Source organism: Amia ocellicauda, chromosome 14 (assembly GCF_036373705.1).
Source record: "Amia ocellicauda isolate fAmiCal2 chromosome 14, fAmiCal2.hap1, whole genome shotgun sequence".
Lineage (NCBI taxonomy): Eukaryota > Metazoa > Chordata > Actinopteri > Amiiformes > Amiidae > Amia > Amia ocellicauda.
Genome location: NC_089863.1, coordinates 9,012,613 through 9,023,939, shown reverse-complemented (window position 1 = coordinate 9,023,939; position 11,327 = coordinate 9,012,613). Strand labels below are relative to the sequence as shown.

Sequence of the window (11,327 nt, the reverse complement as noted above, 5' to 3'; positions counted from 1 at the left end):
CAGGGTTCATTCTGTAAATATCAGACAATTTCAGAAAACGCTTTTAATTACACATCCCTTTAAGTTGTTGTAGGAAAGGATTATGGTATTTATGGTATAAATGTAATACGTAGATTAAATAGTTTTGCATTCTTTTTTTAATTAAGCTTAAAATGGTTAGGTAATCATGTTATGTTATAACGTTTCTTACGATTTGCAGATGACTACTATTTTTTATGCGTCGTGGATCGTTGAGAAAGTTTTAAATTGCTGTAAATGCTACTTTTGAAACCATTTTTTATTTACCGAATTCGGGTTATATGGAATGGGTTAGAGGTGTATATCACAGTACTAAACAACAGAACCATGGGGTTGTACTTATATAAATCATGTAATGAATAAGCACCAATTCATAGTTTAGTTTCCTTATTACTTGAGTGCAAAAATAGTGTTTATATATTAATTTCACTCTGAAAAACAAGGAAACAAAGATTGTTGTTTACATATTTTGCATTTATGGAAACGGGATTTAGCTAAAGGTATAATGAGATTAATAATAACGTATAGTTGTTCCTCATATTTACTGTATTTACCTAAAACTTCCCACAACAAGATAAAGTCAGTACAAATATAATACATTTTAAATGTCTTGCCATAGTTTCCAGGAATAAGTGAAACGCTGAAATAAGTGCAAAACAGTCTCACAGGGTTTACATTGATATCCTTTTTCTTTTTTGTTCCTAAATTGTTTTCAGGATAATATTTATAGATTATTTTAAAGGATACAGTTCCCTACTCCCTCGTTCACTGAGCTGCCAGTGATCTGTGACGTCAGTAAAACGTCATACTAAGTGTACTCTTATCGAAGGGAGGCAGCCCACAGATGCCACTGTTATATATTTATTTATTTGCTCTGCACCGTAAAGACAGACACCCTTGTTATTGCATCCAAAATCCTCCCATCCAATCAGATCTCCCCTCCCCTCTGTCGGCCCCCCACCACGTCCTACGGAAGCCCCGCCCACCGAGCGACCGTCTAAACACGCCTCTCCGGCTGCCGCCATTTTGGATCTAGTAACAGTCCTGCAGCGCTTGCAACTACACGCAATGTCAGAGCCAAAATGGCGCTCATGGAGGCACCGACGGGGCACAGGGAGGAGGGTGCAGTCATGTGACGGCAGAAAGGGCATAGTTTGACAATGTAAACAACATGGCGGCTCGGACGGAGGGCCCGGCCTAGCGGGGAGTGCAGGGGGAGAGCCGAAGTGCAACGTTAATAGTCACAACAGCAATAATTAGACATATTTTAATAAGGATCGGTGATCAATACGCAGTGAGAGCGACGGCGCCGATCCGCTGACTGACAACACCGAACACTAAATTATGTAAGAGCCGCGTTATTTATTTATTTATTTATTTATTTATCGGTTTTGTTTTGCTCCCTGTCAGTGTGTCTGGAAGTGTGTCCGTCTGTTGTTATCAGTGTGAGTGTGTCGGTCAGTGTGGGTGGGTAAGTGGGAAGTTGGGTGGATGTGGATGTTTCAGTGTGTAAATGAGTGTGTGTGTGTGTGTGTGTGTGTGTGTGTGTTTGTTTGTCAGTGTGTCAGTTTGTGTGTGCTGTAAAGTGGGAAGGTGGGTGGATGTGCATGTTTCAGTGTGTAAATGAGTGTGTGTGTCAGTCAGTGTGTACATTTGTGTGTGTGTGTTGGGGGGGTGGTGTAAGTGGGAAGGTGGGTGTATGTGTATATGAGTGTGTGGGTGTGTGAGCGAAGGTGGGTGGTACAGTAAGCCTGGCGGAGAGGAAGAGGAAGAGAGATGGGGAATAGGTACATGTTGGTATAATTGAGGAAGAGGGGAGCGGTGAAATGACAACAGTCACAGAGTGGCAGAGAGCAGGAGAGCTCGCTATTACAGCCAGGGCTTACAGAGACAGAGAGGAAGATAGAGAAGTGGGAGAGGGAGATTGAGAGAGGACATGGGAAGGAGAAAGTGAGAGGAAGAGGGAGAGAGAGAGAGAGAGAGAGACGTGGGAGAGGGAGATTGAGAGAGGACATGGGAAGGAGAAAGTGAGAGAGAAGTGGGAGAGGGAGATTGAGAGAGGACATGGGAAGGAGAAAGTGAGAGGAAGAGGGAGAGAGAGAGAAGTGGGAGAGGGAGATTGAGAGAGGACATGGGAAGGAGAAAGTGAGAGGAAGAGGGAGAGAGAGAGAAGTGGGAGAGGGAGATTGAGAGAGGACATGGGAAGGAGAAAGTGAGAGGAAGAGGGAGAGAGAGAGAAGTGGGAGAGGGAGATTGAGAGAGGACATGGGAAGGAGAAAGTGAGAGGAAGAGGGAGAGAGAGAGAAGTGGGAGAGGGAGATGGAGAGAGAGAGAAGTGGGAGAGGGAGATGGAGAGAGAGAAGTGGGAGAGGGAGATGGAGAGAGGACATGGGAAGGAGAAAGTGAGAGGAAGAGGGAGAGAGAGTGAGAGAGATGGAGAAAGTGAAAGGAGGAGGGGAGGGAACACAATGCAGTACAGAAATCCCCCGAGATACGAGTTTCGCAATTTAGAAATGGACATCCAAGCAGGAGAATCAGTTTTGAAATGCGTGGCGTTCCCGTGTATACGTGACTGCGTGTTTGCTCTCAGTGTTACTGTTTACAGAAGTCAATTCCAGAGCGAGAGCAGAGGGCAAGAGATTATTTCATTTGAGACTTGTAATAAATCTAATATTAAACCAGAAATATGCTTACTGGGACAACCATCTTCACATTTAGTTTAATATAAAGTTCATACATACATTTGTACAATTAATGCGAAGAGTTCAGTTGATTAAATAGGATTTAATATGATATTTAGAATCCTAAAAGGTATGACTAATATAATTACACAACAGTGAAACAGAGGAACGCATATTGTCCCATTTCCATCGTTCGCTGTGTGATGTCAGCCTTGTGTTTTGTGATTCTCACCTACATGAAGCTTTCCAGGAAACCAAGTCTTACGTCTCCCGAGGGATTACTGGTCTGTTCGTGTATAATCCATTAGGATTATTACCAGTGTTTCTGAACCTTCACCCTCTCTCTCTCAGTGCAGTGTTAATGTGCTGTAGTGTTCAGTCAGTGTGTCTGTATTAACCCTCTCTCTCTCAGTGCAGTGTTAATGTGCTGTAGTGTTCAGTGTGTCTGTATTAACCCTCTCTCTCTCAGTGCAGTGTTAATGTGCTGTAGTGTTCAGTCAGTGTGTCTGTATTAACCCTCTCTCTCAGTGCAGTGTTAATGTGCTGTAGTGTCCAGTCAGTGTGTCTGTATTAACCCTCTCTCTCTCAGTGCAGTGTTAATGTGCTGTAGTGTTCAGTCAGTCAGTGTCTGTATTAACCCTCTCTCTCTCAGTGCAGTGTTAATGTGCTGTAGTGTCCAGTCAGTCAGTGTGTCTGTATTAACCCTCTCTCTCTCAGTGCAGTGTTAATGTGCTGTAGTGTCCAGTCAGTCAGTGTGTCTGTATTAACCCTCTCTCTCAGTGCAGTGTTAATGTGCTGTAGTGTTCAGTCAGTGTGTCTGTATTAACCCTCTCTCTCTCTCAGTGCAGTGTTAATGTGCTGTAGTGTTCAGTGTGTCTGTATTAACCCTCTCTCTCTCTCAGTGCAGTGTTAATGTGCTGTAGTGTCCAGTCAGTGTGTCTGTATTAACCCTCTCTCTCTCAGTGCAGTGTTAATGTGCTGTAGTGTTCAGTCAGTCAGTGTGTCTGTATTAACCCTCTCTCTCTCAGTGCAGTGTTAATGTGCTGTAGTGTTCAGTCAGTATGTCTGTATTAACCCTCTCTCTCTCAGTGTCAGTCTATGGGCTCTCAGTCCAGTTCTGGGATGTCCGGCCGGGGCTCCAGTGGCGACCCAGACGAGTCGGAACCCGAACGCAGCCAGAACCCAAGCCAACGCAGCCGCAGACAGACGGACCGGGGGACGGAGAGGCAGGCGGACAGAGGAGGGGAGAGACAGACAGAGAGACAGGGGAACAGGGGGACAGAGAGGCAGGGAACAGCTGGAGAGGAGGACGTCGACTTAGCGCAAGTGCTGGCTTACTTACTGAGGAGGTAAGGGACACCGTGACACACCGACACACTGACTGATGTACTGATACACTGTTTGCCATGGTGTTTAGTGGGTGTGTCCCTCTCTCTCTCTCTCTCTGACTGGAGGGGACAGGTGCGACTGGTCCATGGGGGCGGGGCCAGAGTGCAGCTCGTCCAATCGTATTCGGACTCTGACGATGACAGCGACGGTGCCTGGGAGGGTCGTCTAGGAGACCGCTACAATCCCCCCGGTACCTATCTGACCAATCACAGAGCAGCTTCTGTCTGGGTCTGTCCAAGTATTTATGTTTACCATCTCCCTCTCACTCCCTTTCCATCTCTCTCTCCCTCTCTCTCTCCTTCTCTCCCTCCCTCCGTCCCCCTCCCTCCCTCCCTCTCTCTCTCCCTCCCTCCCCCCCCTCCCCCCATCTCTTTCTCTCTCCCTCTCTCTCTCTCTCTCTCTCTCAGTGGACGCTCATCCTGACACACAGGATGTCGACAGTAGTGAGATTAAGACTCAGATCCTATTGGCCACCGCCTCCTCTGGGTCAAAGGGCATGCCCAGCTTCGCACAGATGCTGCAGGAGGTGAGAGGTCAGAGGGCAGGGGCTGAGGGGGAAGAACAGGCGGTGTAGCTTTGTGTTTGTGGTCGTGCGATGTCGTAACTGTACCAAAGCGAGGTCGTGCGGCTGTGGTTGTGCGGTTGGGCGATTGTGTAGTTGTGATCATGTGGTTGTGTTTCAGAGGGAGCGCGGTCGCTGTCGGGGCACCAGTTTCTCCCATGGAGAGTGCAGCAACATCCGTGCACAGTGAGTACACAACATGGCACGACACAGCAAACACTACAACAGTACCACATGACCGAACACCACGACGCACCGAACCGCACAACGGTACCATATAACCGAACACCACACTGCAGAAGAGCACAGCACCGCACTACCCAACGTGACACACTCGGTGGTTATTTTTTATGGTTGTCGTTCTTCTTGTCAAGATGGCGGTTATTGTCATGCTCACTGTGGTTGACACTGCCTCTGTGTTGCTGCAGCTTCCTGCCCAACCAGGTGACCCACAAGGAGGTTTTCCACCAGAAGGCGTTCTGTGGCGTCTACTCTGAGGATGGCCAGCTCTTCCTGTCTGCCTGCCAGGGTCAGTCTCTCTCTCTCTTTCTACTGTAGTGTATCTCTGTATTAACCTCTTCCCCATCTCTCTCTCTTTCTACTGTAGTGTATCTCTGTATTAACCTCTTCCCCATCTCCCTCCCTCTCCCTCAGATCAGAACGTGCGCCTGTACGACACCGGGGCGGGCCGGTTCCGGCTGGTGCGCACAGTGAAGGCGCGGGACGTGGGCTGGAGTGTGCTGGACGCCACCTTCACCCCCGACCGCTCGGCCCTCCTCTACTCCAGCTGGTCTGACTACAGTAAGGGAGGAGGGAAGGAGGGAGGGAGAGAGGGAGGATGCCTGTCTCTTTGTGCCACTCGCTTTCTTTGACAACCCCTCACTCTCTCTCTCTCTCAGTTCACCTGTGCAGCGTGGATGGAGACAGTGAGACACACACTGCCCTCGACCTCAAGTGAGTATCTGGCGACACTGATCGATCGTTAGTAACGCTGATAGTAACAGCAGTGTAGATTAACACCTCTCTCCCTCTCTCGCTCTCTCTCTCTCTCAGTCCAGATGAGAGGCGGTTCTGTGTGTTCTCTCTGACAGTGTCGTCAGATGGACGAGAGATTCTAGGGGGGTGAGTAAGTGAGTGTGTGGGTGTGTGTAAGTGTGATAGTGTGTATCTGTGTGAGTGTGTGTGTCTGTGTGTGAGAGTGTGTGTGTATCTACATGTGGTTTTAAAAACAACTCCCTCTCTCAGGGCGAATGACGGCTGTCTCTACGTATTCGACCGCGAACAGAACAAACGAACACTGAAGGTATTTATTATTATGATCGACATTGTTATTATTATTTTCTCTTTCATTGTCAGTCAGGGTGTGTATTTACCCCGCACCCCTTCTTTTTCTCTCTCAGATTGACGCTCACGAGGACGATGTGAACGCAGTGCAGTTTGCCGACAGCTCGTGTCAGATCGTGCTGTCAGGCAGCGACGACGCGCTCTGTAAAGTCTGGGACAGACGCACGCTGAGGGAGGACAGGCCTCAGCCTGTGGGACAGCTGGCCGGACACAGGGATGGGCTGACCTTCATCCACAGCAAGGTACTGACACACTGACTGATTGACTGAATGATTGACTTACTGACTGACACACTGACTGACGGACTGACTGACACACTGACTGACTGAGAGACTGACTGACACACTGACTGACTGACACACTGAACCTGTGTCCCCTTTGTCAGGGAGATGGCCGGTACCTGATCAGTAACTCGAAGGACCAGTCCATCAAGCTTTGGGACGTGCGGCGCTTCTCGCCCAAGGAGGGGCTGGCAGCCTCACGGCTCGCCGTCACGCAGCAGAACTGGGACTACCGCTGGCAGCAGGTCCCCCAGAGAGGTGAGCGGGGCCGGGGGGCCCGGCGCTGAGACGGACCCCGATCCGCACCTCAAGAGACACTCCTCACATGCCGTCTCTCTCTCCCCCCACCCCCCCCCTCAGCTCTGAAGAGGCACAAGCTGGCGGGGGACACGTCCGTGATGACGTACCGGGGCCACGGGGTCCTGCACACTCTGATCCGATGCCGCTTCTCCCCGGAGTTCAGCACCGGCCAGAGATACATCTACACCGGCTGCTCCACGGGCCGGGTCGTCAGTGAGTCCATGAGAGAGAGAGCGAGAGAGAGCGAGAGAGGAGTTTCTCTGTGTGTGTGAGTGAGAGAGTGTCTGTGTATATTAACCCCTCTCTCTGTCTCTCCCAGTCTATGATGTGCTGACGGGCTGTGTGGTGTCTCGGCTGTCGGACCACGACGCTTGTGTGAGGGACGTCAGCTGGCACCCATACGAGGACAGCATTGTCAGCAGCTCTGTGAGTCTGTCTGCCTGCCTGCCTGCCTGTCTGTCTGTTTGTCTGCCTGTCCGTCTGTCTGGGTGTCTGTTCTTCCGTCTGTCTGTGCCTGTGTGTCTGTCTGCACTGTTTGTGTTGTAGCATACTGTACTGTGTGTCTACTGTACTGTAGTGTGTGTCTGTACTGTTTTTTGTAATTGTTAATACTCTCTCTCTCTCTCCTCCCTCTCTCTCTCTCTCCCTCAGTGGGATGGAGGGGTGAGACTCTGGGAGCACCGACAGAGTCACCTTTTCGACGAGGAGCGAGAGAGTGAGAGGGAGCGGGAGAGAGAGAGAGGGGTGAAACCTGAAGAGGAGGAGTGTGGGGAGGAGGGGACGGTGGAGTGAAGGAAAGAGCGAGAGAGAGTCCTGGAGGCAGCTTTCTCCTCCTCTTCTCCGCTTTTCTGCCCATCAAAATGATCACCGTCATCATCTTCAACATCATTATTATTATTGTTCTTATTATTTTGTAAAGGTGTAAATTCTTCAAATTAATATTCAGAGTGGGGAGGGGCAGTGTTGGAGCGTGTATCTGGGGGTGGGTGGGTATAAGAGGTTGCGTAAGTGTGTGAATGTGTGTGCGCGTGTCAGTGTGAATGTGTGTATGTGAGTGTGTGTATCGGGGGTCAGTGTGTTCAGTTGTACAATAATAATAAAATTGACAAGAAATTCCTTGTGGGCTTTGTCAATAAACAATATCATTCATACACTGCCAATATGGTGTGGGAGAAACAGCGCCCCTCGTATGGCACAGGCAGAAATGGGAACTGCAGCTCCAATTCAGTATGCATTGTGACAGTGGAGAGAAGGGGGATAGAGAGAGAGGGAGGGGGAGTGTGTGGAGGAACGACGGGAATGTGAGGATTGAGATGACGGACAGTGCTGTGAGCTAGAACAGAGGGAGAGAGGGGGTGATTGACAGAGACAGAGGCCAGGACAGACAGCTGTGTGCCTAAGAATGGAGAGAGAGAGAGGGAAGGAGGTACAGTCGATCTGGGGATTAGGGAGAGCGAGAGGAGGGGGTCAATGTTTAAAGCTACAGTTACAGCTACAGGTGGACAGTACTGTGAAATATAATACAAAATAGTACAGTATATTACACTACAATACAGTATATTATAGTACAATACAGTATATTGCACTACAGTGCAGTATATTACAATATATTACAGTACAGTATTGTACACCACTAAATTCAATATAGTGCAATATACTAAAATACTACATACAGCACAGTATACTACAGTACTCTCACTGGGCCCAGTGTTGTGTACTACAGTAGACTCCAGTATATTACACTACAGTATAATATTACCATACAACAGCAAGTCTGGTATAGTGTGGTATACTACAGTAAAGTGTGTACTGTGCACTATACTCACTGTGTCGGCACAGCACAGTGCTTTACAGTACGTGTAGTGCAGTATAATACAGTAAAGTATCAGAGCACAGTGTGTGTGTTGTGATTTCTGTGTGGTTCAGTGTCCACCCCCCCACCCACCTCTGACCTCTGAACTTTTAACAGAGGAGCGGAGGGACGGGCAGAGGGGGCAGGGGCCTGAGCATGTGTCTTTTTCTGTAACTCCCCCTGAGAGAGAGATAGAGCGAGAGAGAGAGGGAGGGTTACATATTACTTTTAATAACTTCCTCAGTGTCGGACAGAGAGAGAGAGAGAGAGAGAGAGAGAGCGAGAGCGTGTCCTTTCCTAAACGTCATTAGAAACTTCTGTGCATTATTTGGTACAAGGAGGGAGAGAGAGAAAGAGAAGTAGAGAAAAAGGGGGAAAAAAGAGGGAGAGAGGGAGGGGTGGTCAAGGGCAAGGTGGTAAACAGAGAGAGGGATTGACGGAGAGAGGCAGAGACACAGAGAGCCCTCTGCTCTCACAGGACGCTTGAGAGTCTGCATGGTATAGACAGAACGTGAGACAGAGAGAGAGAGAGAGAATTCTCCCTCGATCTTCACTGGATCCCCGCCAAACCGCTCACACTGGGCTTGTTCTCGCTGGATCGCTACTGGGCAGCACAGAGCCGGGCCGGGCCGGCGCAGTGTAATAGACTGGTGAAGTGCTGCACTCCAGTCCAGTCCGGATGATTCTGTACACGGTTCTGGCGCTGGTGACGGACGGAGCCGCCTACCTCCTTGGCCATGCGTCCTTCCGCCGGCACTTCCACCTGATGCTGTCGGCGCTGGTTCTGCTGGGCCCGGCGCTGAGCCTGTGGGCGTCTCAGCACAGCGTGTTCGCCAACAAGAGGCATTACCTGTACCGGTGAGTCACCGACACCCGGACACACGGACACCCTGACTCTCTGACTGACTGACACACTGCCTGACTGTCTCCCTCTCTCCATCCCTCTACCCCTCTCTCCTTCCCTCAACCCCCCTCCCTCTATCTCCCCCTCCCTCCCTCTTTCTCCTCCCTCCCTCCCTCTTTCATTCTCCCCCTCCATCTTTCCCCTCCCTCTTTCCTTCTCCACCTCTCTCTACTGCCTCCCTCCTTATACCTCCATTCCTCCTTCCCTCTATCCCTCCTTCTTCTCCCCTCCCTCTTTCTTCACCCCTCCTCCTCCCTTTCCTTCTCCCACTCCATCTCTCCCCTCCCTCCCTCCCTCCCTCCCTCCCTCTCTCCCTACTTCCTTCTCCCCCTCCATCTTTCCCCTCCCTCTTTCCTTCTCCACCTCTCTCTACTGCCTCCCTCCTTATACCTCCATTCCTCCTTCCCTCTATCCCTCCTTCTTCTCCCCTCCCTCTTTCTTGACCCCTCCTCCTCCCTTTCCTTCTCCCACTCCATCTCTCCCCTCCCTCCCTCTCTCCCTACTTCCTTCTCCCCCTTTCCCTCTCTACTGCCTCCCTCTCCATCCTTCTTCTCCCCCTCGCTCTCCCTCCTTCTCCTGCTCAATCTATCCCACCTTCTTCTTCTCCCTCCTTTCTGCTCCCCCTCCCTCCCTCTCTCTCTCCTACCTCCTTATACCTCCATTCCTTCTTTCCCTCCTTCTTCTCCACCTTACTCCCTCCCTCCCTCCTTCCTTCCTTCTCCATCTCCCTCTCCCTCTCCATCTCTCTACCCCCATCTCCCCCTCCATCTCCATCTCCATCTCTCCCTCTCCATCCTTCTCTCTCCCTCCCCCCCCTCTCTCTCAGTGCGTTTCTGAGCTCGGGCTGCGGCTGGACCTGTGTCCTGTGTGGCTCCTTCGTGCTACTCCTGTCCTACAGCTGCCGGGGCCGCCCGTCCCTGTCCCTGCGCCACCTGTCCCGGCTGGCCGTGGCCGCGGCGCTGTGGTGGGGGGTGCGCCGGGGCCTGGCGGTGCTGGAAAACGCCACGGGCAGCTGCTACCAGCCGCTGGCGCCGCCCTCCTCCTCTGACCCCGCCGCCTCCTCTCTGGCGGGGCTGGGGCTGGGCTCGGACTTCCGCTCCTCCTCGGCGGCCCCCCAGCCGGAGCCCCCCACGCTGCTGCTGCTGCGGGAGGGCCAGGGCAAGGCGGGCTGCGTGGGTGCTGGGCTGCAGTGGCGCGGGTACGAGGTGTCGGACGAGACCTTCCTGTTGGTGCTGTGCTGCCTCCTGCTGGCCGAAGAGATGGCCGTGTTCGCCCCCTACCTGGCCCTGGCGGGGGGGCGGGCGGGGCCGGAGAGGGACGGGGCGGCGGTCGGGTCACCCGTGGCCCGGGTGTGGTCGGCGCTGGGCTCGGTGGGCGTGTGCGGCCCCCTGCGGCTGCTGTTCCTGCTCTGCGTCACCCTCCTGCTGCTGTGGCTGTTCCTGCTGCTGTGCCTGCTGGCCTACCGGCCCTCCTTCCCCTCCCAGCTGCTGGGCGGTGCGCTGGGCTGCCTGGCCTGGCGGGCGCTGTACCAGGGCTGGTTCCGCCAGACCCCAGGCTGGCTCTGCCCCGGCCGGCCCGGAGTGGGACTGTTTATCCCAGATTGAGAGATGGGGGAGTGGGGGGTGGGAGAGGGAGAGAGATGGAGAGGAGGAGGTGGAAGGGAGAGCGGGAGGGAGGAGCAGAGGGACTGAAGAGGGATGGGGGCAGGGACAGAGGGACGGAGGGACAGGGGCACATAGGGACTTGGGGACAGGGACAGGGGGTCCAGTCCAGTCTGTGTTCTGCCGCTGTCTCTGATCGATTATTGACCACTGATTGTAGCACTGAGCATCTGCAATAAAGTATGGATACAGCAGCAACCCTGCCTCACAGCTGTTTGCACTGCACACTACACTGTACACACTGCACAGTACAAACTGAACACACTATACACACTGCACAGTACAAACTGAACAAACTGCGCTGTGCACACTCAACACACTACACACTCAACACA

General features: G+C 51.9%; 2 protein-coding genes across 2 annotated transcripts; both read left to right on the top strand.

The window, feature by feature from the left end:
* Positions 1 to 1,169: 1,169 nt before the first annotated feature.
* dcaf11 (ddb1 and cul4 associated factor 11) lies at positions 1,170 to 7,688 on the top strand. The gene is made up of 15 exons (XM_066722848.1): positions 1,170 to 1,364; positions 3,789 to 4,048; positions 4,154 to 4,278; positions 4,496 to 4,614; positions 4,772 to 4,836; positions 5,079 to 5,179; positions 5,305 to 5,451; positions 5,550 to 5,604; positions 5,704 to 5,772; positions 5,896 to 5,953; positions 6,051 to 6,236; positions 6,380 to 6,533; positions 6,636 to 6,788; positions 6,895 to 7,001; positions 7,227 to 7,688. The coding sequence occupies exons 2-15, from the start codon at positions 3,798 to 3,800 to the stop codon at positions 7,365 to 7,367; spliced, it is 1,731 nt and encodes a 576-aa protein (XP_066578945.1). The 5' UTR covers positions 1,170 to 1,364; positions 3,789 to 3,797; the 3' UTR covers positions 7,368 to 7,688.
* A 929-nt stretch (positions 7,689 to 8,617) lies between these two features.
* fitm1 (fat storage inducing transmembrane protein 1) lies at positions 8,618 to 11,190 on the top strand. The gene is made up of 2 exons (XM_066722846.1): positions 8,618 to 9,285; positions 10,158 to 11,190. The coding sequence occupies exons 1-2, from the start codon at positions 9,107 to 9,109 to the stop codon at positions 10,933 to 10,935; spliced, it is 957 nt and encodes a 318-aa protein (XP_066578943.1). The 5' UTR covers positions 8,618 to 9,106; the 3' UTR covers positions 10,936 to 11,190.
* Positions 11,191 to 11,327: the final 137 nt, after the last annotated feature.